The sequence below is a fragment of the Miniopterus natalensis genome, chromosome 2 (assembly GCF_054644295.1).
Source record: "Miniopterus natalensis isolate mMinNat1 chromosome 2, mMinNat1.hap1, whole genome shotgun sequence".
NCBI classification, from domain to species: domain Eukaryota; kingdom Metazoa; phylum Chordata; class Mammalia; order Chiroptera; family Miniopteridae; genus Miniopterus; species Miniopterus natalensis.
The window spans coordinates 131,383,308-131,408,006 of record NC_142082.1 but is presented as its reverse complement, the minus strand read 5'-3'; the positions used below and the strand labels follow the sequence as shown (position 1 = coordinate 131,408,006).

Sequence of the window (24,699 nt, the reverse complement as noted above, 5' to 3'; positions counted from 1 at the left end):
AGCTTTGGGGTGAAATGTTCTGTAAATATCAATTAAATCCATCTGATCTAGTGTGCCATTTAGTCACTGTTTCTGTGTTGACTTTTCGTCTGGAAGATCTATCCAGTGAAATCAGTGGGGTGTTCAAGTCCCTGATTATGACTGCATTGCTATTGATCTCTCCCTTAAAATCCTTAAGGTTATTATTGATAGTTCTTTATTTATTGCCATTTTAATTCTTTATGCCTATGTTTCTCTCTTTCTTCTTGTTACAACATCCCTTTAACATTTCCTGCAATGCTGGTTTGGTGGTGATAAACCCTGTTAGCCTTTTTTTTGTCTGAGAAGCTCTTTATTTCACCATCTATCTTGAATGATAGTTTTGCTGGATAGAACAGTCTTGGTTTCAGATCCTTGTTTTGCATTTCCTTGAATACTTCATGCCATTCCCTTCTGGCCTGTAGAGTTTCTTATGAGAAGTCATCTGACTACCTTATGGGAGCTGCTTTGTAGGTAACAGATTGTTTTTCTCTTGCTGCCTTTAAAATTCTCTCTTTGTTTCAAATTTTTGGCCTTTTAATTATGATGTGTCTGGATGTGGGCCTCTTTGAATTCTTCTTGTTTGGGACTCTCTGTGCCTCTTGAACTTGTGTGACTTTTTCCTTGACCAGGTTAAGGAAGTTTTCTGCCATTATTTCTTCAAACACGTTCTCTAATCTTTGCTTACTTTTGATGTCTTCTGGCACTCTATAATGCAAATATTGTTACATTTCATGTTGTCCCACGACTCCCTTAAACTGTCCTCCTGTTTTTTAATTGTTTTTTCTTTTTGGTTCTCTGATTGAGTGATTTATTCTACCCTGTCTTCTAATTCACTGATCTGATCCTCAGCTTCCTCTAATCTGCTGTTTATTCCTTCCAATGTGTTCTTTATTTCTGCTGTGTCATTCTTCATTTCTGGCTGGTTATTTTTCATAGTTTCTATATCTTTTCTCATGCTGTTGAGCATTGTTACAATCAGTATTCTGAACTCTATATCTGATAGAGTGCTTATCTCCACTTCATTTAGCTCTTTTTCTGTAGACTTCTCTTGTTCTTTCATTTGGGGCTTGTTTTTTTGTCTCCCCATTTTGGCTGCCTGTTTGGGTTTGTTTCTGTGTGTTAGGTAGGCCTGCTCGGACTCTCAGTCTTTTTGGAGGGTCTCTGGTGCAGGCCAATGTCAGACGCAGTTTGTGACTGGCCCTGAGTACCCTGTTTGGAGCTGTCAACAACCATGGGCTTGAGGTCTCCTCTGCCGGGGCTGGGTGGGGTTGGACAGGCCCAAGATGCACACCAAAGTCTGCCTTTCCAAGGCCTGGGTCCAGAAGCAGATCAGGCAGACTCAAAGCACCCTGAGGTCTGCCTCTGCCTGCAGGCTGATTGATCTGATTCTCTTAATGAGCCTCAGGCTGTAGAAACTCCTTAGGGTAGAGCGAGAGGTTTCCAGCAGGGTGGGGCAATTGCTTCTCCCCTTCCCCACCTGCAAAAGCAGCAAATTGTCTGTCTGAGAAAGATGTCCTGTGCAGTATGAGGGAATGACTCAGCACAGGAATCCAGACGGGTGCCTTCTGATCTCAATCTCCAGAGCCCGCAACCCCAGATTCCTCTCACACAGCTCCAGTCCACTCTGCCCTCCCTCTGCTGGAGCCCAAGGTAAGTGGCTGGACCGGAAACTTTGTGTGTTGGCTCTTTAAGAGGGTGCCTGCATTTCCAGCCGTCTCTCCCTGGCAGACAGAAATCCGGCTGCTTTTCACAGCCAGATGTTATGTGGGCACCCTTCTCAGTTCTTGTGCTCTGGGCTAGGAAGCCCAGCCTGGTCTTTAGGCCCCAGAGTCCTCAGTGGGAGCCCCCCACAGCTGAGATATCCCCCTGGACCTTCAGCTGCTGCCTGTGGGAGCCCAGCCAGCCCTCTCTTGCCTCCGCACTTCCTACCAGTCTCTGTGGTCTCCACTTATCCTCCTTGGTTATGAGGGTGCTCTCCAGCTCGTCTTCAGTTGCAGTTGATTATTCAGGATGGGTTTTCTATATTTTAGTTGTAATTCCTGTTTGGTCCTGGGAGAGTGTCAGCGTAGCTTCTACTCAGTCTGCCGCCATCTTTAATTTCAAGTTTGTTTCAGTCGTACTTCAATCTCTGTGTTTCGTCTATACATATAATGCCCTTTTTCCTTTAATCAGAGCTACACTCCTTATCCCCATTTGATGAGTGGAATGAAGAGGACTAATGATACCGTTATAATTAACCCAGTTATTAATTAATTAACAAGAAAGAAGTAAAGGGAAGGCCAGATAATATAGGTATGCCATTTGTGCCAGAAAGCTACAGTTTAACAATCTCTAGGTCTGTTCCCCGAAGATCCTGGGGGAAGGGACTGGACAAAGAAAGAGTATGTGCATGGCCAGTAAAGCCCACATGATTTAGGGGAAGGTGATTGATTACCTCAGTCACACCTGGGAGCATGTCATTGGCCAGAATAGGTGTGACACTGCAAGCCTGGGAAGATTTGAGGCATAAACTCCTAAACAGAGGGAGTTCTCTCTCTTCGCTTTCTTGCCCCCTTCTCTGTTGCTCCTTGAGCCTGACTCCTGGCTTGCCGGGCTCTCATGTTCTGCACTGGCCCACATGGCCCACAGCCATGTGGACCCCACACACAATGGACTGGTGGACTGGATCTAACCTGGTGCTGTGCCAGACTCAACTCGACCATGGAATGGAAACTAGACACTGGCTTTGCTTTTAGCTGTGCTGGATCCCCAGCTGTACCTTTTCCAGGACTGGTTTAAGGAAAATGGGACTTCAGAAACTGAGGGATATGATTCCACAGGAATAAACCTTTCTACCACATCTCATCCTCCTGTGGGCGCCCCTGGAAATTCTTATTCCAGCAGTGCCCCAAGAACCCCACATCCATTAGCAATAGAGAAGGGCAGTGCACACTGTTCTCTGATAACACTATCATTCTTTGTGCTACACAAAACTATACTGGGAGTATTTATTATCTCTAGTCATTGAAAATGTTAAACACATGCATTTTGATTGAAGGTGTTACTAAGTAGAAGACCTCTTGTATTTAATTGTATGGGAAATGCATGTTGCATTGCACTGGAGATAGGTTATACAGTGTGCCACAGCTCCTTTTTGGATCTCCAGATTCTCATTTAGCAGTATTTCAGAACAGACCTTGTTATAAAACAGTTTGATTTGTATTCTTGGCAGTGTAAACCTTGAGGAAGTTTTACAGCCAGTCTCTAATAGTAACAGTTAATGTTTAAAATCTCTTAATATAGTGAGCTGTCACCATGTTTAATAAATTACAGTATTGCATTAGCATAAATTCCTTTGGGTGCCAAGTTATCTGTTGCACAGATGCTTGGTTTTATTTATAGGTTTGTATCTAACCTTTGTGGGTTGACTTGCTTTTATTTTTCTGTTCAGTTGTCACCATGCAGTAGCATAATTCTTTAACTGGCATGTGTGTAAAAATAGTTTTCAAGAGCTCCTGAAAGTACTGAAAAAGCAGTCACTCAAACTTTTGGACTTTGAACAGTATAGTAAGGTAAAGCCCCCATAATTTACATAGACACACTAGTTTCTCTTTCTTTGAATGTGTTCTTGTACTATCTTTCCTCCCAACATTGGGGAAACTACAGGAGTGTCTTCAGCTGACAAAATTAGATGGGGACAGCAGCCTAATTGTTTCCCTCTTAAGTTTTAAGCCACTAAACACTTAGGGAGGGGTGTGTGTGTGGTGGAGAGAGGTTCATTGTTAACTTTATATTTTATCTTGAGTAAGCTGTTGATATTTTCTTAAAGTCTTCCCTTGGATTAAACATTTTTTTGAATGGGAACTTCACTTTTAGTTACTAGTTAGATTCAGTAATTAATAATTCTATCAAATATTCTTTGAGTTATGGGTGCTCTGTTAAAATATCAGTACATTTTTGGTAGGGATAAACTATCATTGAAGTCTTTTAAATGTGTAATATATTAATATTTTCTTGATTTGCTAGTGATATAACTTTCTAATTTAGTAATTTTATTTTAGGTAAATGGAGCCAGTCTTGTTAAATTATTAGTAGGTAAATTACCTCCAACTCCATAGGTTAAGCATGCTAGAAAGTAATTTTGAATATTCAATATACATTTACTTTTAAAAAATTATTACATATAAGCTCCTATATTTTGGCTATTTTTCTATTTGTCAAGTTTCTGACATTATTTTAGTAAAAGAGATAACTTAAAATCTTATTTGTAAATATAAATTGTATAAATTTTTAAAAATAAGACTATTATTATCCAGGTCTTTCTAAAATAAAACAAAACCCTACATTACAATAAGTTTTCTGGGTGGTTTTTTTTTGCAAAAAAAGAGGAACTTTTCTTTTTTACTGTTTGATTTGTCAAGAATTTAGATTGAAGTGAAAGGAAGAAAATTTTCTTTTCTTATACAGTAAGTTACAGCTTTTAAAATTGGGTTTTTAATGTAACGTAGGTATTGAAATGATCTTTTTACCAGTTCTCTGATAGGAGTTTAGCACTACCAACAAATATTTTTTGTTTTGTTCTTTATATTTTTCTTCCACTAGCATTTTATTATGAAAAATTTCAAACAGAAAATTGAAAGAATTTTGCTGTGAACACTCACTCATATAACCATATCTAGATTCTATAGTTAACATTTTCTGTATTTGCTTTATTATATATCTTACCCATTACTTTATTCATTATTCTGTCATTTTTAAAGAAATGTATTTCAGAGTAGGTTAAAGACAGTAGGATACTTTTCCCTTACATATTTCATGCATGGTATTAACTAGAGTGAGGTGTTTTGGGTTTTTGGTTTTTTTTAAGGCAAAATTTGCATAGAGTCAAATGCATAAATCTTTAATGTATCATCAGATGAGTTTTGACAAATCTTCCAGCCATGTAACTTAAATCTCTACAGATACAGAGCATTACCTTCACCTCTGAAAGTTTCCTCATGTCCATCACTATTCTGATTTTTTTCACTATAGTTTTGCCTGTTCTAAAACTTCATATAAGTAGATTCACAGTGTACACCTTTATAAAGCTTTTTTCACTCAGCATGATATTTTTGAGATTCATCAATGTTGGCTTTTTTAGTAATTCATTCCATTTTATTACTCTTGGTTTATTTTTAAGGCTCAAATGTATTTTAGGCAGAAATTATTTGCCCTTTCCTAAGTTCTTAAAGCACACTAAACTCCAAGGTGGTATTGATTACATTGCATATCATTGCCAACACTGCTTAAGAGGCATGTTCTCAGAACATGGTGTATAGATTATGCTCCATAAATACTAGTCAACCAGTTTGTGGTTAGAAGTCTTTCTTACAGCTTTTGTTAAAAGATTCCCAAATTTGGGGTGCAAGTATAATTGTAATTAATGTTTGAATGAAGACAAATTTCAGTTACAGTCTTTTATCATTTTTTTCTTCCCCAAGGAATCTTCATTTTTACAGTTAGTAAATGTGAGACTTTCAAATCACCACAAAGTTGAGAGAGACCATAATGTTCTTTATCCTATAGCGAGGAAGTATAAGAATCAACCATATAATAAGGGTATTCATAATTTAATTCTGAGTTTTGACTTTTTATTTTCTTGGACATTTCAATTTTCGTTATGTTCTTAGTACTTTGATGCCCACATTTAAAGCCCTCTTTATTTTTATTTTATAGAATCACTGTGTATTTCTGGTATTCTTTAAAAATAGCTTATTTGGAAGTAGCACAGAATTGTTGCCTCTCTTAAAACAGGGCAAATGAAAAGTTGGGAGCTTTATATGATAAGAGAAGTGGAGGAGCTTTTGAGTTTTTGCTGTCCTTCCCTTTTCTTTCGTTCATTATCTCCATCTAGGTCTTAGGTCTGTACCTCTATAAATCCAGATAGATTGGTAGGGTTAAAATGGAAAAGTTATTAATGAGTAGAACAGGGTGGTCTAAGAGTTTGCCTTAGGCAAGTTTTATAGTAGACAGTTTTGTCCATAAAACTGTCTATTTTGATTGTTGATTTAATCTCAATATTCACTGTAATGTTAAAAATATTCTTGGAGTGAATTGTTTCTGTCTTTTAGAATGACCACATATTTAATAGAGCCATGAAACAATTGGAGAACTTTCAGAGAACAAATGCACAACATGCTGTGTTGCAAAAGAATGTACTGTCTTGTTCACCGTCTCCATTTTTAGACTAGTCTGGCTGGTGGTGAAATGCAGAAGTGTTTGCCACACAGGTGCAGTGTTCTGCAGCTGTTGGAAACATTTGCCTTCCCTCTCCCCCGCCTCCTCCTCCACGCAGAGTTATGCTCTGTTTAAACCATTAATGCTAGAAGATGGGATTTGAGAATTTGAATGTCTGTTTACAAAAAGATACAATTAAGAGAGAGAATTGGTCATTTCGGCAGCTGAATTGAACTGCCTAGATAACTTGAACTTTCCAAAGACTAAAGCGTAGGTTTAAGGTCATGGAGTTATAAGAGACTACTATTGAAAGTGCATGTCTGCAGAGTTACTGCCCTCAAGATTGAACTTTTTGAGGATGGGGTTTCCATAATTTCGTTTTTTTAAATTTCCTGCAACTAGCATAATGCCTGGTACATGACAGGCACTTGATATATATTTGTGAATATCTTATGTTGGAAGATAAAGCCAAAATGTTGTTTAGATGTAGTATGGTACTTAATCACGAAATTATGATTTTTTTTTTAAGAAAACGGATCCCTGTGGTAAGTTTTATAGCAGTCTTATGAAAAAGTGCCATGGCAGCAGAGAGAAGGAGTAATTAATGCCGCCTATGGTGGTATGGGGCACTTTATACTTTGATATATCATGGAAAGTCTTTTCCTGAACTACAGTTAGAAAATGTGGTTTTGAAGTTTTCCTCATCCAACACACAACATTGTGTTCTCCAACAGCAATGTCTTTTCCTCCTTATTCCTGTTTTGGGCATTTTTTCATGCATTACATCATAAGGAGATTAATGATTCCAAACCTGAAGGTTCTAGAGAAGAATGCTTTATTTTCTTTTCTGTAGTTTTTTCTATAATGAAAGGAGTGTAGGCTTTGGAGTTGGACATAGGTTTGAATTCCATCTTTTTGAAGCCCAGCTCTGAAAGCTGTTTACTTCAGGGAAGCACCTTAACCTCATCATACATCAGATTCTCTGTCCATGGCTCATTCTCTCTGCTCTCTCGACTTTCTATTCAAACACAATCTTAGTATGGCCTTCCCTGACCATCTTATTTAATATTGCTTCCCTCCCTCACATGTCAAGCACCATTCTTACTGTTTTATCTTTAAAGCACGAGAGAAGCATTGGACATACTATGCATTTAAAAAATATATTTGTTCATTATCTCTTCTAACCTCTCTAGAACATAAGCTCCCTGAGGGCAGGGATATTTTTTATTTTAGTCACTACCATATTTCTAGTGCCTTGCACAAAAGTACTCTATAAATATTTGTTAAATGTTTTTCTTTCTGAGTTATAAAAGAACTTTGGTCACCACAGGCTTTTTTCCCATTAACTGCCACCAAGTGACCAAAACGGAGTCTTCCTGAGGAGAGCAGTCTATTTGGTCAATATTAAACATGCATTTTGTGAATATATTTATAGGTTGATATATTTCATTTCCCTCTTTTTATCTGGGAATTCATAATGGTTGATAACTTTTTTTTTTTAACATGTGTTCATTGATTTCAGAGATGAAGGGAGAGAGAGAGGAAACACCAATGATGACAGTCATTGATTAGTTGCCTCTTGCACGCCCCCTTCTGGGGACAGAGCCCTCAACCTGGTTCTGTGCCCTGACCAGAAATCGAACAGTGATCTCCTGGATCCCAGGTCAACGCTTAACCACTGAGCCATGCAGACCAGACTGGTTGATAACTTTGATATTAGCCTGAGAGAATGAAAAAAAAAAATTACAGTTGACAGAAAGGATCAGTAAAACTAGTAACATTTTTTGGAATTGATGTGAGAGAGAGAGAAAGGCTTAGAGAAGGAGAGTGAGAGTCACCGTGTCTTATAAGTAAGTAGGAAAGTGTCACAAGATTAAAATTAGTTCCTTGAAGCAAAATGTGATGGGAAATCATTAGACAATTTTGAGGTGTGTAGTAGCATAATTAAGGAAACATTTTTAGGAATTGGACTTGTACAATCATTAGGCTAGTTTAAGTGAAAGAAAAGTCAAAATATTAAGGACATTTAGAAAGAAATGTTTGGTATTTTTGAGGTTTGAAATAATCTGAAGCAGAAAATTGAAGGAGACATGGCCAAAAGGGGGAATATGAGAAAAAGCAATGTTTGGGGTATAGTATATAAAAGAGGACAGGAACCAGGTCTGCAGTCGCTTCAAGGTTGTGCCTCTTAGCCGGTGGAAGAGTGAAGTTTGAAAATAGCAACTTGGTGTTATCATTGCTTTAGGGTAAGGAATAAGAACTGTAACTGACTCTCAGGTCCATCCCTAGAAAAGAGGCCAGTAAATGAAGTGGTAATGTTTTGTTGTAGAATGCTTTTGGAATATGGTTTCTCCTCTATTGTTGCCTAATAGGCAGGGGACGAAGGGATGTTTCATTAGGCTTATCAACATGTGTCGTTCCCATTAAAAAGTGTAGGTAATTTGGATGAGATAAAATATATTGATGTGGATTTAGAAATACTGAAATGATTAAGCAGAAGGAAAATTAGATGTATAAAGATGCTGCTTTTAGAAATTTGAGGGCTTTTGTTGGTTTGTTAGAATTGCTGTTTTTAGATGGCTTTCCTTTCTAAAACTTACCCTCAGGGCTACATTTTACTTCTGTTAATTCTGTAGGTCTGTTAATTCAATAGGTGACAGTTGTTGTAGGAAATAAGGGAAAATTCTTTTAACAGAAGATGTATAGAATGGAAAGTATATTGTTGACCTTTTAGATATGTTATACTTTCAGGTATTTTAGCCCATTAGACAAGAGGCAGAATCTAGAAAAGATACAAAGGACAGAGCAGTGTTTTTCAACAGAATTATTGTTCTGCTCTTTGGCTTTCTCTCTGTTATCTTTCCCCCCTCTCCTTTCCCAGTTGCCCAGAACATCGCCTTCTCCAACTTCCTGCAGGATTTAACACTTTCCCTTCAGTGTTACACACAGTGTAGAATAAAGAAGAATGGATGTGTAATCTAGGAAGCACAACCAGCACTTTTCAAGCACTTTTAACTGTATGTTCAGTACTACGCTTGGCTCTGGGCATACAAACATGAATGACACACAGTCCCTGTGGTGAGAAACTCAAGGAGAGCAGTCTAGTAGGAAAACATCTATTTTCATAGTGATACTTGAAGAGCTAGTTTTCCATTTAATAATCTTGACAAAAAATACTTCTGTATATAGTCAAAAATTAATGCTATCACAGCCTTTTTTCATAGACATTAAAACTGGTGTTTCAGAATTGCATGTTTTAATATATTTTAGAATTATTCTTAAAAAGAGCAAATAAAAGACCTGTTTTTTAGTATTGTTTTATTTTAACTAGATTGACAGGACATCTTTTGGTAGTATATTTAACTAAATATAGCTTTATTTTAAATTATTCAAATTTTACGTTAATAAAAATTAATGTTATTAAAAGTGTCTTTTTAGTCCAGGCATGTTCCAATTCTTAACATTTTATTTAATCTTTAAGCTATATTACTTCTTCTTTCTATTCCCCTATTGAGTACTTTTGATCTTTTAAAAATTTTTTCTTTCCCAGCATTAAAACCCTGTTCCTCTGTAGAAAAACAATGTTTAAAAATCTATTAGCAAAATCCCTTTAGATGATAGCAAGATACATTTTTTTTTTTCTTGCTTTTTTATTGTACCTTTTTAAACGGGTCTCACACATGAACTTTCTTAGAATCAGGCAGTTCCTGGTTCCTATGGGAGTTCCTGTTTTCTCAAATAAAAATAGAAAGGGACCTCAGAAAAGGAAACCTGGTGAGTGTGAAGTACTTTGTAGGCTCAGTCTTAGTTGTGACCTGGATTATAGAGATCCAGGTATCAAAGCTTTGAATATTTTCACATGTAATTTAAAAATAGATGATAAGGAGGATTTTCTAAATAACAATCATGAGAGATATTACATAAATCAGCCATAAACTTGTTTGTATCTTTTTTGGGGGGAGGGGGGTATAGGGAGGTTGGATAGAAAGTGGTCTTTTCCTTATAATATTTATTGGAAATCCAAAGTTGTTTAATACTGAGACTTAATTCTTAGCTACTTTGATCTGTATGTATATTTGTTTCTTGCCATTTTCCAGATGTTAGTAAGGATTAGGAAGGTTTTAAAAAATTACTAGAAGTCAGTATTCTAGATGAATTATTCATCTTTAAAGCATGTTGTAGATTCCACAAGTAGTAACTGCTTTTAGAAGTGTTTTGAAGAGAAACCAAGTTAAGGGGGAAAGAAACAATAGTCATTAACAGTAACAATAGTAGGTAACATGTATGTATTAAGTGTTTGAGACTATGCCAAACATTTTTTATTCACTTAATCTTCACAGCAACAATATATAAGGTAGGTGTCATTGTTACATCTTTCCTTTATAGAACAGGAAACTACAACAAAATAGATGTTAGTGGCAAAATAGATGTTAGTTCAGTGTCACGTTGCTAGTAAGTGATGGAGCTGGGACTTGAACCCAGCACCTCTATCAGAGCACCTGCTGTCAATTACTGCAGAGAATACCACAAGTTCAAAGTGAGAATGGTAAGTATAGTAAGTCTGCAAAAATACTTCCCCAACTTTTATTATCATCAGTTTGTTTTACATTTTATTTGCATATTTATATTCAGTTTTCGCAGAGTACATGGCATTTCAGAGGACTTGTTTAGGGGGATTCTAATTCTCATTTTTAAATGATACTAATATATTTCTCTCTTTTTTTTTTCCTTGATAGTAAAAAACCCCTTTGATGAAACATTTGGACAAATACAAGTAAGTAAATGATCATAATACTGATATTTTATATTATGTTTTATATGATAAAAGTATTCAGGTGACTATCAACTAAAAATAGCAGTTTTTTAAAAGTTCTGGCCCTGGCTGGGTAGCTCAGTTGGTTAGAGTGTCATCCTGATATGCCAAGGTTGCAGGGCACATATAAGAATCAACCAATGAATGCATAAATAAGTGGAACAACAAATCAGTGCTGTTCTCTCTCTTCCTCTCCCTCTCCCTTCCTCTCTCTAAAATCAATAAAAAGATAAAAAAGGCTGAAGCAGTAATTTTCTTATTTTGAGTATTATTTAATTGTAGTATAATTAAATCTGACACAGATTTTCCTCTAAGAACTGAAATGTTTATCACTTTAAGGTAAAAACCAACTGTCCAGTAAAATGGCAGTGGTATGTCATCTGAAGACCTGGCCTTACACTTAAAAGTATGCATGTTTTCATAAGTTGTTGGATACCCAAGTTGTTTTTCTCCTCTTTGACCTCATCCTGTCTCTCTTTGGACTTTTTCTCCTTGGCATGCCTGTTCAGCCATCAGAAAGGCAAAGGATTTAGAAAGAAACATATCCCTTAGGCTGCCTATTTATGATTCCTTTTCTTTTTTAAAGGACATAATGTTAATTTTAACCAGATTTTTACTCAAATGAAAATACTCTTTTTGCTTACCATCATTATAGACGCTTCAAAAATTAAGATATTTCATTCACAATTAGTTCTTAATTTTTTAATTGTGGGAATTGACAGTAACAGAACTGTGTAGAATATATTATTTATTGTGATGAAGGATGTGTAATAAGGTATGGTCAGATTCACACAATATTACTTTAGATTATTAGAGTGGGACTTTGTAATGATTATTTTTGGTAATATTCTATTGTGGTATTTGTTTTAAAAGAATTGACTTTATCAGTTACACTTTTAAGTACAACGTTCCTACTGGCATCATAACTTACATTCGTACAATGTACTCACTGTAGGTGGGAAATACAAGACTCTTTCTTCTTCTGTAGTTTTCCCCATGAGGGAAACTAACATTCCGAACTTCTAAATAATAGTAATAATGATAATGAGGATGATGGCAGTTTACTTTCATTACATACTTATTCTGTGCCAGGTACCATGCTAAGTGATTAAAATCCATTATCATTTAATCAGAGACGTGATACAAACAATTGAAAATATTTTTGAGGATAGAGTAAAATATTTAAAGGTGACAGATACGAGAAAATTTGGTAGTCTTTCTACAGTTCGGTTTTTTTCTCCCAAGAGTAAGAACTTTGCTTCAGAGTATGTGTTATTATAAGAAAATCTGGACCTTATCAAACAGACAATTAGAAGGTAGCCATCTCAAATTATAAAACTATTTTTGTTTAATGAAAGGTTACTTGAAAGCTTTATTTATTTATTTTTGTTAATCCTCAGCCGAGGATATGTTTTCCATTGATTTTTATAGTGTGGAAGGGGGGAGGAGAGAAACCTCTGTGGAAGAGAGACATATCGATTGGTTGCCTCCCGCACGTGCCCTGACTGGGTTGGGAATTGAACCTGTGACCCTTTGGTGCGCCAGCTGACACTCTGTCCACACTGTCCAAGACTTATAAGCTTACTTTAAATATGGACTTATTGGTACATCTTTAACTTGTTTTTGGGGTGATTAGGAAAGCCACTAGACTGACACATTTCAAGTTCAATGTTAGGAGAGACAATCTGAAAAGCAGTCAGAATGGAAGAGGACTGTAATGAAACTACAAGCCAATATAAGTTTCTATAAAGAAAGTAACTTTAATATTTGATTTCCATACTTTTCGGATTTACTTCTAGTTTAGCATATTGGTGCTAAAGATACTTGAACCAAAGCCTTTTTTACATTAAGAACATAGTCCATTTGGATGCCACTTGAGACTTTTGTTATATATATAGATGTCATTTTGAATAAATTGTCATTGGAAAAATAGTTCATGAAAAAAGTTATAGTTGAGCTTTTTAGGTGCTTAAATTCTTTGTATGAGAATGTAACAGTATTTACATTTTCCAGTATGAGATCCATTTACATCTGATTTTGTTATTCTACTTATCTAGTCCAATGTTAATATCTGTTAATCAAAAGATGAAGTGTATTCCTAGGCCTCTGATACTCATTAAAGCTGTAGTCACAGAGGGCAAGTGTCAAATTTTTGGATTTAGTTTTATTTTCGAAAGGGGAGTGATGATGGATTTGATCAGGATATATAAAACAAAAAGGAAATCAGTCACTTTTCCAGATAAGGGAGGAAAAAAACTACAAAACTCTCAGCTACTTTAATCTCAGAGCCTAATCAGATTTACCTTGGTTTTATGTGTCAAGTCCACAAGCTACACTATCATTGAATTCCTTCTCATTCTGTTATATTGAACATATTTGTTAAAACTGATTTTGTGGTTTAGTGTATCACAAATGCGTAGCTTTCAGAATCTTGGGTTTCAGCCCCTACAATTACTTTTTGATGTCTGATTTTTGCAGTTTGGGTTAATTAAGCTTATGCAAAGATAAGGACTGGCTTGATTCAGAATCTGGTTGAGATAAAGTTGAGGGGGAAGGAAAGCAAAAGGATTGGAAGGCAGGTAGTCATCTGAAGGAGTATCACTTGTCCCTATTAACCATCTCACATAAAACCAGGGATTGATAAGTTTTCTTTTTTATTTAGTGTCACTGGTTAAAGCTTCATTGACAAAAGCTTGCCACTTAGGGTCCAAACTTTTGTTATGTGTCTGAACATATAGCATGAAAATAAATGGATGAGGTTGTATGTTACTGAGCATATGATTATTTTTAAGCTTTTTATATCTTCTCTAAATTTGCTCTTGATCATAGTCATCCAGTAATCCTGTTTAGGAAGAAAGGAAATAATAAAAACAGAGCACCCTCATGAATCATGAATTTATTTCAAATAGTGTGATAAGCTGTGATTACCCCCTCTCCTAACCTACCTTTCTCTATTGCTTACATTAGTCTCTCTTAATTGTGATTGCTCTTAAATTGGGTGTCTCATTGCTTTAGACTAATTGGCAGGGTGCATAGACATTGCAATAGTCACCTCTCATACTGTCAGAGTAATAGTCCCGATGCACAAGTCTGTTTTACTTTCCTCTCCCTTAACTTTCAGAATGAGGTCAAACTCTTTGTCTTGGTATCTAGTGCTTTAGCTGTTTATTCCAAACTGCTTTTCCAGTAGGTTGCTGAGTCAAAGTAGGCTACTGCTTATGTAAGAAATATAACAATGCTTTTATGATGCCATGCCTTTGCTCATGCTGTTCCTTCTACTTGGAATGCTGGTCAATTCTATTCTTTCTGTGAAGCTCAACTCAAATATTCTGTCTTCCATAAATAGATCTTCCCTTCCCACCCTCTTCTGTGTTTACATTATATTTTGTTTGCAACTGTAATATAACACTTGATAGATTTTTTTGCCCTTGAGAACAGGAACCATCTTATTCCTGGATCTCTTGCTTTGCTGAGAACAGTCTTAACTCATAGTAGATACTCATTAAATGTTTGTTTTACTTTAATGGTTCATAAACTTATACAGGGCCACTTTGGGAGCCTAGGAGAGGTTGAAGGTCAAAGTGTCAGTACTCATTCCCCTATTATTATGTGGTTGAGTCAGATTAAACGAAACATGAAGGGCAGCTTGGAAGAAAAGTGTCTTAAGGACATCATACATATGCATGCTATTGTATGGGGGTGTGGAGGTTGAGAAGCATTGCTTGGGGGAGTTTGTTGTGTCTGAGACCTTTTTAAAACTAACCTTAACCTTAGTGCCAATTTCCCAGTCATCATCAAGAAAATAAAATATTTAAAGTGATAATTTAGATTTTCAGGTTTAGATTTCTTTAAAATATGGTAGCCATTGTTTAAATATTAATTTGTCCTTTAGACTATGTGGCTTTTATGCTTCTAGATTTTAAATTTACTTATGTTTTTCTTTTTGAATAAGATTATTATTTGGTGTATGTATTTTCTTGGAATTTTATGTAGATATTTTATAATAATTTCTTTTAATTTTAGGAAAGTGAAAAAAATCTTATGATGAACACTTTATACAAGCTTCATGATCGATTGGCACAGCTTGCAGGTAATTATTTTAATAATCATAGTCTCTAAAAGTGTTTTGAAAATTAATTTGTATCTGTAGCATGCTGTAACAATAGAAATAGTTTTTCTCAAGTCCAGTTTGTGAAATATTTTCTCTTTAGAAGTTATTATTACCTATATGGAGTGGGTTTTATTTTTGTAGATATATTTAAACAGGTCTTTTTTCTGCCTATAACATGTATTAGATGAAATATATATCTGTATAATTCTAAAGTCACATTTCTTTTCTGCATTAATAGTAACTGCATTCTGAAAGCGTAAGTATCAGTTGAATTGGGTAAGCAATGAATTGACTAAAATCCTAGGTTAAATATAAAAATGCAGATTTTCCTTTACTAGTTGTGCAGGTGTCATAAAGTAAATATATTCTAGAATTTTTCCTCCTGATTCATTGCATTTTTCTTAGTAAGTCTTTGAGAGCTCTCAGGTATTATCATACTTGCAATTAGAATAATAATATAGGTGATTTGGTATCTAACTTAGCATACACTTAAAATTACCTTTTAATTTTTTAGTTATTCTTGTTATACAGATAATCCAAAAGACAAGACATTGGATTTTCTTCTTACAAACAATTACAAGAAAAGAAAAATGTATTTGTTAAAACTTTTGATGTAGCAGATCCTTTTGTGAAAAGCAGATCCTTTAGTGAAAACCAAATCTTTGGTAGAAGACTAGTAGGTAAATGGGGAACTTCTCTTACTGTATGGAGGCATTTCGAATCCAGTTCCCCATCCGTACTCACCAGTTTTTGGTTTTTTAGTTTGGGTCCTTAATTCTGGTCAGGTTTTTAGGCTCATAATTCTGTGTATATCACTAAAAGCCTTCTTTGCATTGACTAATGAACTGTCATATTGATACACTGCAAACTAATGACATTTATTTGGTATGCTGTAGTACCCAGACATAGTTTAAATACATACTTTAGCCAGAAATTCCTAATGTTGCTACCGCAAGCTTCTACAGCTGTCTCTATAGCATTGTTTTATGAAGTGTGCTAGGTCAGCATAATCTGAAGTGCTTTTTAAAAATATAGATTCCTTCCTCTAGAGCAGGGGTTGGCAAACTTTTCTGTGAAAGGGCTAGATAGTAGTACATTTTAGGCTTTGCGGGCTAGACTGTCTCTGTAGCAACTGCTCAATTTTGCCATTATAGCATGAAAGCAACCATAGATGATACATAAATGAGTGTGGCTGTGTTCCAATAAAACTTCATATTTGGTCTATGGGCTGTAGTTTGCTGACCCCTGCTGTAGATCTATGGCATCTGAATCTCTGACGATGCATTATAAAGTTTGAAGACTTACTTGTTCATCTAATAGGTACTTCTTCCCTTTTTACAACTACAAACACTAACGTCTGGCTACTTGAACAAACTATAAATAGGAACATGGTTTCTTTTATGATAAAAAAAATTTGCCAAGGCTTTTATTTTACTTTAACTATAATGTTAAAGTCTTTTTAATTACTTGAAAGAAACGGTAGGAAAAACTTACATTTGAAGTTCAATGTGAGGATAGTTGATCTCTAATAACCACAGATAGCCTGGAAGAAAAGGTTTTGGAATCTCTTATAGTTGCAAGAAAAGGAAAATGTTCTTTTCTTTAGAAACTACATCGTAGCCAGGAGCTTCTATCTAATTACCCTGTTGATGTGTTTTAATAATTTTTAAGGCATGTACACCACTTGCTTAAGATAGGCTTAGATATACTCTGAAAATGTTTGTTTTAATTAAAACTTATTTGAACACTTGAATTATTAGTATTAATGATAGATGTATATGTTAGCACAACAAATTTTCCAGCTTGAAAAATAATACATCTGTGGAGAGCCTTAAGTGTGCCAAGATAGGCATTAGTGCGACATGATTCCTATCCTTGCTAACAATTTAGTTGGGAATATAAGAGGAAGCTATGTTCTTATCTAGACTGAAATGCATGTTAAAGGTTGTGGTTTATGTAAAGATAATTGTTTATTTCTATTACTTGAATTTTTCCTAGGAAATATAAATGATGTTCATCTTTCTTTAGTGATTATAATATAGCTATAATTGCAACTTGTAAAATATTTTGATTACTATTTGTTTTCTTCCATTGAACACAGTATTGATTCAAAATTAATAATATGCTAATCTTTCCAGGAGATCATGAATGTGGCAGTTCTAGTCAGAGAACACTTTCTGTTCAAGAGGCAGCTGCATATTTAAAAGTAAGCAGTGAAATTATAATTTTAATAGCTGTATTCTTAAAGTTTATATAAATCATTACAACCTGTATCAAAAATACCATGCATTTGCCCTGGCTGGGTGGCTCAGTTGGTTGGAGTGTAGTCCTGTACACCAAAAGGTTGCAAGTTTGATTCCCTGTCAGGGCACATCCAGGTTGTGGCTTTGATTCCTGGTCAGAAGGCAACTGATCAGTGTTTCTGTCTCTCTCACATTAATGTTTCTCTTTCTCTCTCTCTGTGTCTCCCTCTTTCTCTCCCCCTCTCACTCCCCCCTCTCTCTTCCTCTTTCTCTAAAATTAATAAAAAAGCAAAACATCTTCGGGTGAGAATTAAAAAATAAAAATAAAAAATAAATGAAAGTACCATGCATTTGACTAATTACACTGTTAAAATCCTTGACCTGCTGTTTGGTATAATGTGAGCAGATAGGAAAATCAGAATTACTCAACATTTTTTGTTTTAGTTTGCTTCTCTGAGAGAATGCACATTAATTTGTAAAGGAAACAAACAACATTTGTGGGAGAGAAATTTATGTAGGCATGTAGCATGTAAGAAAGCAAGTATGCATCTAACTGTTGTCATTTATTTCAAAATCTGCCCCAGATTAATTTCATCTCTGTACTAAGAGAATTTGCAGATAAATTTTATAAACCGCTGTAAGTAATCTTTAGGAAATCCTAGATGAAAGGAAAGGTTAAGATGGACAGGTGTCATTCTAATTTCCAAAAAGAAAGTGGATTTTGAAAACCATGGAGGTGAGCTTCAGTTCTATATCATTCCGTAAAGATGTGAGTACTTACAAATGGAAATGTTGACCCTTAGAAGCTGGTTCATTATGAACAAGTCATATCATATAAAAAAACACATAACATGACATCTATCTATCCTATCCTATCAACACATTATTAAGTGTACAGTACAGTATTGCTAACTACATGCACATCATACTTGAACTTTTTCATCTTTCATGACTGAATCTCTATCCACATTGCACAGCAACTATTCATTTCCTCCTCTGTCCAGTCCCTGGCCACCACCATTTCACTTTGTGCTTCTGTGCGTTTGACTACAGTATATACCTCATATAAGTGGAATTCTACTTATACCTCATATAAGTGGTATTTATCCTTCTGTGACTGGCTAACTTCACTTAGCATTAATGCCCTCAAGGTTCACCCATATTGTAACATGATAGGAGTTTTGTTTTTAAGGCTGAATACTACGTGTGTGTGTGTGTGTGTGTGTGTGTGTGTGTGTGTGTGTGTGTGTGAGAGAGAGAGAGAGAGAGAGAGAGAGAGAGAGAGAGAGAGAGATAGGGAGAGAAACACATTTTCTTTATCCATTGATCTGTTAAGGAACATTTAGGTTGCTTCCCCTTCTTGGCTGTTGTGAATAATACCACAGTGAACACAGGGGTGCAAATATTTCTTAGATCCTCTTTTCAATTCTTTTGGATATATACCCAGAAGTGGGATTGTGGATCATATGATGTTCTAGTTTTAATGATTTAAGGAACTTCTGTACTGATTTCCATAGTGGCTACACCATTTTACATTCCCATAAGTGTTCCCCTTCACATTCTTGAAAACACTTCTTTTTTAATAATGGTCATGCTAACAGTTGTAAGGTGATATCTCAATGTGATTTTGACTTGCATTTTCCTGACGATTAGTGATGTTTAGTGTCTTTTCATATACCTATTGCACATTTTTGTGTCTTCTTTAGAGAAATGTTTATTCAAGTTGTTGCCCGTTTTTAAATCATATCATTTGATTTTGTTGTTGTTGTTACTGAGTTGTAGGAGTTCTTTCTTTATTTTGGATATTAACTCTTACCAGATAATATGGTTTGCACATATTTTCTCCCATAAAATATGGGAGGGAGGGAGCCAGGAGGAAGGGGGGAGAAACATTGATGTGAGAGACACATTGATTGGTTGCCTCTTGCATGCACCCTGACCGGAGCCAGGGATAGTCCCACTTGTGTGTTTTTGCTTTTGTTGCTTGTGCTTTTGGTTTCATGTCCAGAAAATCATTGCCAAGATGAATGTCATGAAGTTTTACCCTGTATTTTCTTTTAGGAGTTTTATAGTTTCATGTCTTTTTTTTAAGTCTTTAATTCATTTTGGGCTGATTTTTGTGTATAGTGTAACATAAGAATCCAATTTCACTCATTTATATGTGGAAATTTGGTTTTCTCAACACTATTTATTGAAGAGACTATCTTTTTCCTATTATGTGTTCTTTGCACCCTTGTAAAAAATCACTTGATCTATGTGCATGAATTTCTTTATTTTCTTCCATTGGTGTATACCTGTCTTTATGCCAGTAACATACTGTTTTGATTACTGTAGCTTTGTCATATGTTTTGAAGTCAAGAGGTGTGAGGTCTCCAGTTTTTGTTGTTGTTGTTCTTGCTCAAAATTGTTGGACCATCCTTGCATTTCAGGAATAAATCCCACTTGCTCATGGTGTATCATCCTTTTAATGTGCTGTTGAATTCGGTTTGTTAGTATTTTGTTTAAAATTGTTTGCATTTATATTCCTCAGGGATATTGGTCTGTATTTCTTGTAGTGTCTTTGTTTGGCTTTGGTATCAGAGTAATGCTGGCCTCATAAAATGAATGTGGAGGTGTTCCCTCCTCTTAATTTTTTTCTTTTTTTTAAATCCTCACCCGTGGATATTTTTTCCATTTTTTTCAGAGAGGGAGGAGGAGAGAGAGAAAGAGAAAGAAACACCGATGTGACAGACACATTGATTGGTTGCCTCCCGCATGCACCCTACCAAGGCCAGGGGCCTAGCCTGCAACTGAGGTATGTGCCCTGGACTGGAATCGAACCCAAGACCCTTCAGTCTGCGGGCCAACACTCTAACCACTGAGCCAAACCAGCTAGGGTTCCTCTTAAAATTTTTGGAAGAATTTGAAAAGGATTAGTGTTAATTCTTATTAAATGATTGGTCGAATTCTCCAGTGAAGCCATTGAGTTCTGGACTTTTCTCTGTTAGATTTTTTTTATGACTGGTTCAATCTCCTTACTAGTTATAGGTTTGTTCAGAATTTATATTTCTTTGTAATTCAGTGTCAGTGGGTCCTATGTTTCTAAGAAATTATTCATTTTTTTAGGTTATCCAATTTGTTGCAAAATGACTGTGCATAGTAGTCTCTTCTGATCCTTTGTATTTCTGTGACATCAGTTGTAATATTCTCTTTCACTTCTGATTGTATTTGAATCTTCTATCTTTTTCTTAGTTAAGGGTTTGTCAATTTTGCTAATGTTTTTAAACCCTGCCCCCTCCCTTTTTATTTCTGCTCTAATCTTTATTTCCTTCTGCTAATATTTGGTTTAGTTTATTCTTTTCCTAGCTTCTTGAGATGCAAAATTGGGTTGTTTATTTGAGCTCTTTCTTTTTTAATGTAGGCATTTACCAATTTAAACTTCTGTTTCAGTACTGCTTTTCTTGTATGCCATAAGAGACTGTTGGGCTTCCTGAATCTGAATGTCCCTTTCTTTCCCCAGATTTGGGGAGTTTTCTGTCGTTATTTCTCCAGCTATGCTTTCTCCCCCTTTCTCTGTCCTCCTTTTGGGACTTCCATAATGCATATATTGGTCTTATTGATGATATCCCCTAAGTTATTTAAGCTTCTCTCACTCTTTATTTTTTTATTTATTTCTCTGACTGGATAATTTCAAATGATTTGTCTTGAAGCTCCTTAATTCTTTCTTCTGCTTGATTAAATTAAGTCTGCTGTTGAACCCATCTAGTGAAATTTTCGATTCAGTTGTTATATTTTCCAGCACCAAAATTTCCATTTAAAAAAAGTGATTTCTCTATTGACATTCTCATTTTATTCATGCGTTATTTTCTTGTGCTCATTGAGCATATTTATGACAGTGATTTTAAATTTTTTGGCAGATGATTCATATTCAGTTGTTTTAGGGTGAGTTTCTGGAGATTTGTTTTCCTTTAGTTGGCCCATATTTCCTTGTTTCCTTTGTGTGACTTGCTACTTTGGGTTGCAGTGTACACATTTGAGAATAGCCACATCTCCCAGTCTTTATGCAAGGAAAAACCTTCAACAGTAAACTCAGAGATTCTGGGGTCATTTCAAATCTTTTTTGTGGATGCATCTTCTTGTGGGTATAAATCTCCAACTAGAGGTTTTTGCAGGTTTCTTTTTTCAGGAGCTTGTAATTTCTGGTGTCTGCTGTACTGCAGGCCCTCTGGAGCAATAGCAAGCTGTCCAGTTCTTTTTTGTTCTCAGTGGCCTCCACCCATCTAGAGGGTGTCAGCTCTTGTCAGTGCTGTGAGACAGATGCTACAGATACCAGCCCTTTGGCAGCTCCCTAAGAAACGGAAACATTGGACATATGCTCCAACTCTTTCCCTTCTCAGGGAGGAGCCAGGAGTTTGAGGTTTTCACCCACTCATCCTATACTGAGCTGTGGGGAGGGGCAATGATGAGTGCCTATGTGCTAGTTCAAACCATTGCCTTTTTCTTGGTGGCTCCCAACTTTGTGCCCTTACCTATCAATGCCTAGATTCAAGCAAGACTGAAACCAATCCCCCTGGTAGCCCCCGAAAAGTCTGAACATTAGACATATGGTCCAACCTTCTCTTTCCATCCTCAAGGAGAATCCAGGAGTTGGGAATTTTCTCCTGACTGCACCATGCTGTGCCAAGAAAAGGGGCTCTGGTGAGTGAATGCTATAAATTTTCCTGCTGGCTTCTATGCAGCTAGTTTCTGTTGGGGGTCTGTTTGGATGCAGGAGACTCTTGACTGGTTTTTGGATTTATTTATTTAAAAGGAAATTGATCTGTGTATTATTGAATTTCTATCTCCTGGGGGAAGGAGGGTCTGGGGTTCCTATTCTATCGTCTTGCTGATGTCATCCCATTTAAAAAATTAAGAACTATAGTTCCTAAGGCTTCCATCAAAATTTTGTTGACAATCTCTTGATATGCTTGCCAAAGAAGAGAAGGACTCAAATTTTAATTTAATTAATGACTTACATGTAGATAGCCAACAGATGTTAAGAGTATAATATGATGGAGATTAGATGTGGATTCAGATTGTAGCACTGTCACATAGAGGCTGTTTGGTAAAGTCCCTTCACTTTCCTGTAACTGTTTCTCAGTGTGATACCCATCAGAGTTGCTGGAGACTTAAGTGAGTATATTAAAGTACCTAGCTCAATGCCTGATGATTATAATAGCTTCCCAGTGTGTTTTGATTTCTTTCTGTGTGTTTCCTAACTAACTAAATTTGTCACTTGGAAAGAGGTTCCTAGTAACATGTTACAGAATTTGTCTCAACCTTGTTCTTGTCTTCACTTTCAGTTTTGACATAGATGACATGCAAATTTCTTGGTGGTATAATTGCCAATAGATTAGATAGCTAAAGAATCAGTATCCACAAAGATCTTAAATAAGGAAGGGTTATGATTATGGGGCTGTGTCTTAAAGGATAGAAGAATTGCTAGATGGGTTGTGGGGTTGGAGGCAAAGAAGGGCTTGGATTGAGCAGGCTAAAGAGGATATAGAATAAAATATTCCAGGAAGAGGACATAGCACGTGGGAATCCAAAGCAAGGAAGCGGTTCCTTGTAAGATATTTGAAAGTTTTTACTTCTAGCAGTAGGAAAAACTGATCCCAGCCAGTGCTTCCTTTCTGCTTTCTCTCCCCGCCCCCCCCCGCCCCCAGTTAAATCTCTTATATAATGCACCGATATGTGTTGGTAACAAATTCCTGCAACAAAATTAATAAACATTTCAGAAGAACCCTGAGACTCTTAAAATCTACTGAATACTATATTTGAAGGACTGAAGGGATGGGGCACAGGGCTTGGGGACAGGATAGGGCTTGATCCAGTAGTTAAGCTGGAGCTGAGGAAAAGGAAGGGGTTAATGTGGAAGGATGATTAGCCTCTTCTCTTTTCCTTCCCCCAACAATTAGGTTGCAGCTGTGGGCCAGCAATAGGATACAGTAAAAAGAAGGGACACAGACCAGGGTTGGGACAAGTCAGAGTCTAAGCCAGTCAGCAGTAGGCACAAGCGATTAGTTCTGCTAAGGACGGGCAGCAAAGTAGTTAATGAAAAAGCACCCATGCATGAGTTGAGCTGGAACTTGCTTGTATTGAGTTTTAAGAAAGAACTGATACTAATGAACTTCAGTCTTAAAAGCTTTTCATGTCTTTTCCCTGGAATTAGTTTGTGTTTCTGATTAGGTTTAATTTTTTTCTTTTTTAGATTCAGTTTAGATTCAGTAGAATTTCTTATGTATATATTTAGAAAACATGTTGATTGATCAGTTTCATTTCTTAAGTAGTTACGTGAAATTATCTTATGTAGAAATGTCAGTATCCTTTTATGTTTAGGTATGTGTGTGTTAAACATCATGTCGATTGGCTGCCTCCTACATACCCCCTACTGGGGAATAAAGTGTGCAACTCCGGCACGTGCCCTGACTGGGAATCAAACCAGCGACCTCTTGGTGCATGGGATGATGCTCAATCCACTAAGCCACACTGGAAAAAAATTGATTCTTTACATTCTTTTTGGAATTCCATGTTCAGTTTTTCAAATGCTGTAAAACCTGGTCTGGCTTATCACCACTGAAGGTGTAGTTTGGACTGATGCTAAAAAAATTAAAAAGAGCATTAAATAGGAACTTTTTCCAAAAAATAAAGTTTTAGGTCTAGATAAAATCTTTTAAGTTACTATATTTTAAAATAATGCTTATATTTTTCAATATAACATTAACTCATCCTTATGATTTAACTCATATGGAAAATAAAAGGAAAAAAGGCATTTCAAATTTACCACCTAAGGTTAACCACTAATTTTGGTCTGTTTTTTTCTGGTATTATATTTTTTCCCCTAAAATTAGTATCAGCATAAATATTTCATATTATAAACAAATATTTTTTTCTTAAAGTTATAAGCATTTTCCAGTGTCATTGTTCAGGTTTTTGAAAACACTTTGTATCGCTTGATAACATTTCTTTATAGGATTGCATTGTATTATATTGGTTTGTGTGGTTTTTAGTATTATGAAGGCGCTCTAATCTTTGTATATAGTATTTGGTTTTCTGATCATTTCCTTAGGAAATAGTCCTAGCAAGGGAATTACTTGTTCAAAGAGCATGAACTTTGTTAATGCTTTTGCTATATGTTTCCAAATCACTTTCTAATTTGGAATGACAAATTTAGTACAATCTAGCTATTTTATTTTATCCAAGTTCCAGCATAAATTGGAAGAGTATCACTGCTTAGCTGGTATCAAACAGTGATGATAATAGGTATGCATATTTCAGGTGTTCTGCTTTATGGAGAG

At 35.8% G+C, this 24,699-nt stretch overlaps 1 protein-coding gene across 1 annotated transcript in view; it reads left to right on the top strand.

Annotated features, from left to right (window-relative positions):
• LEMD3 (LEM domain containing 3) overlaps window positions 1–24,699 on the top strand; it is a 63,726-nt gene that overhangs the window by 20,170 nt on the left and 18,857 nt on the right. Inside the window, exons 2-4 of the mRNA XM_087814563.1 lie at window positions 10,953–10,990; window positions 15,053–15,119; window positions 17,279–17,346. Of these exons, the coding sequence (XP_087670689.1) occupies window positions 10,953–10,990; window positions 15,053–15,119; window positions 17,279–17,346 (173 nt within the window). The remainder of the gene's footprint in view (window positions 1–10,952; window positions 10,991–15,052; window positions 15,120–17,278; window positions 17,347–24,699) is intronic.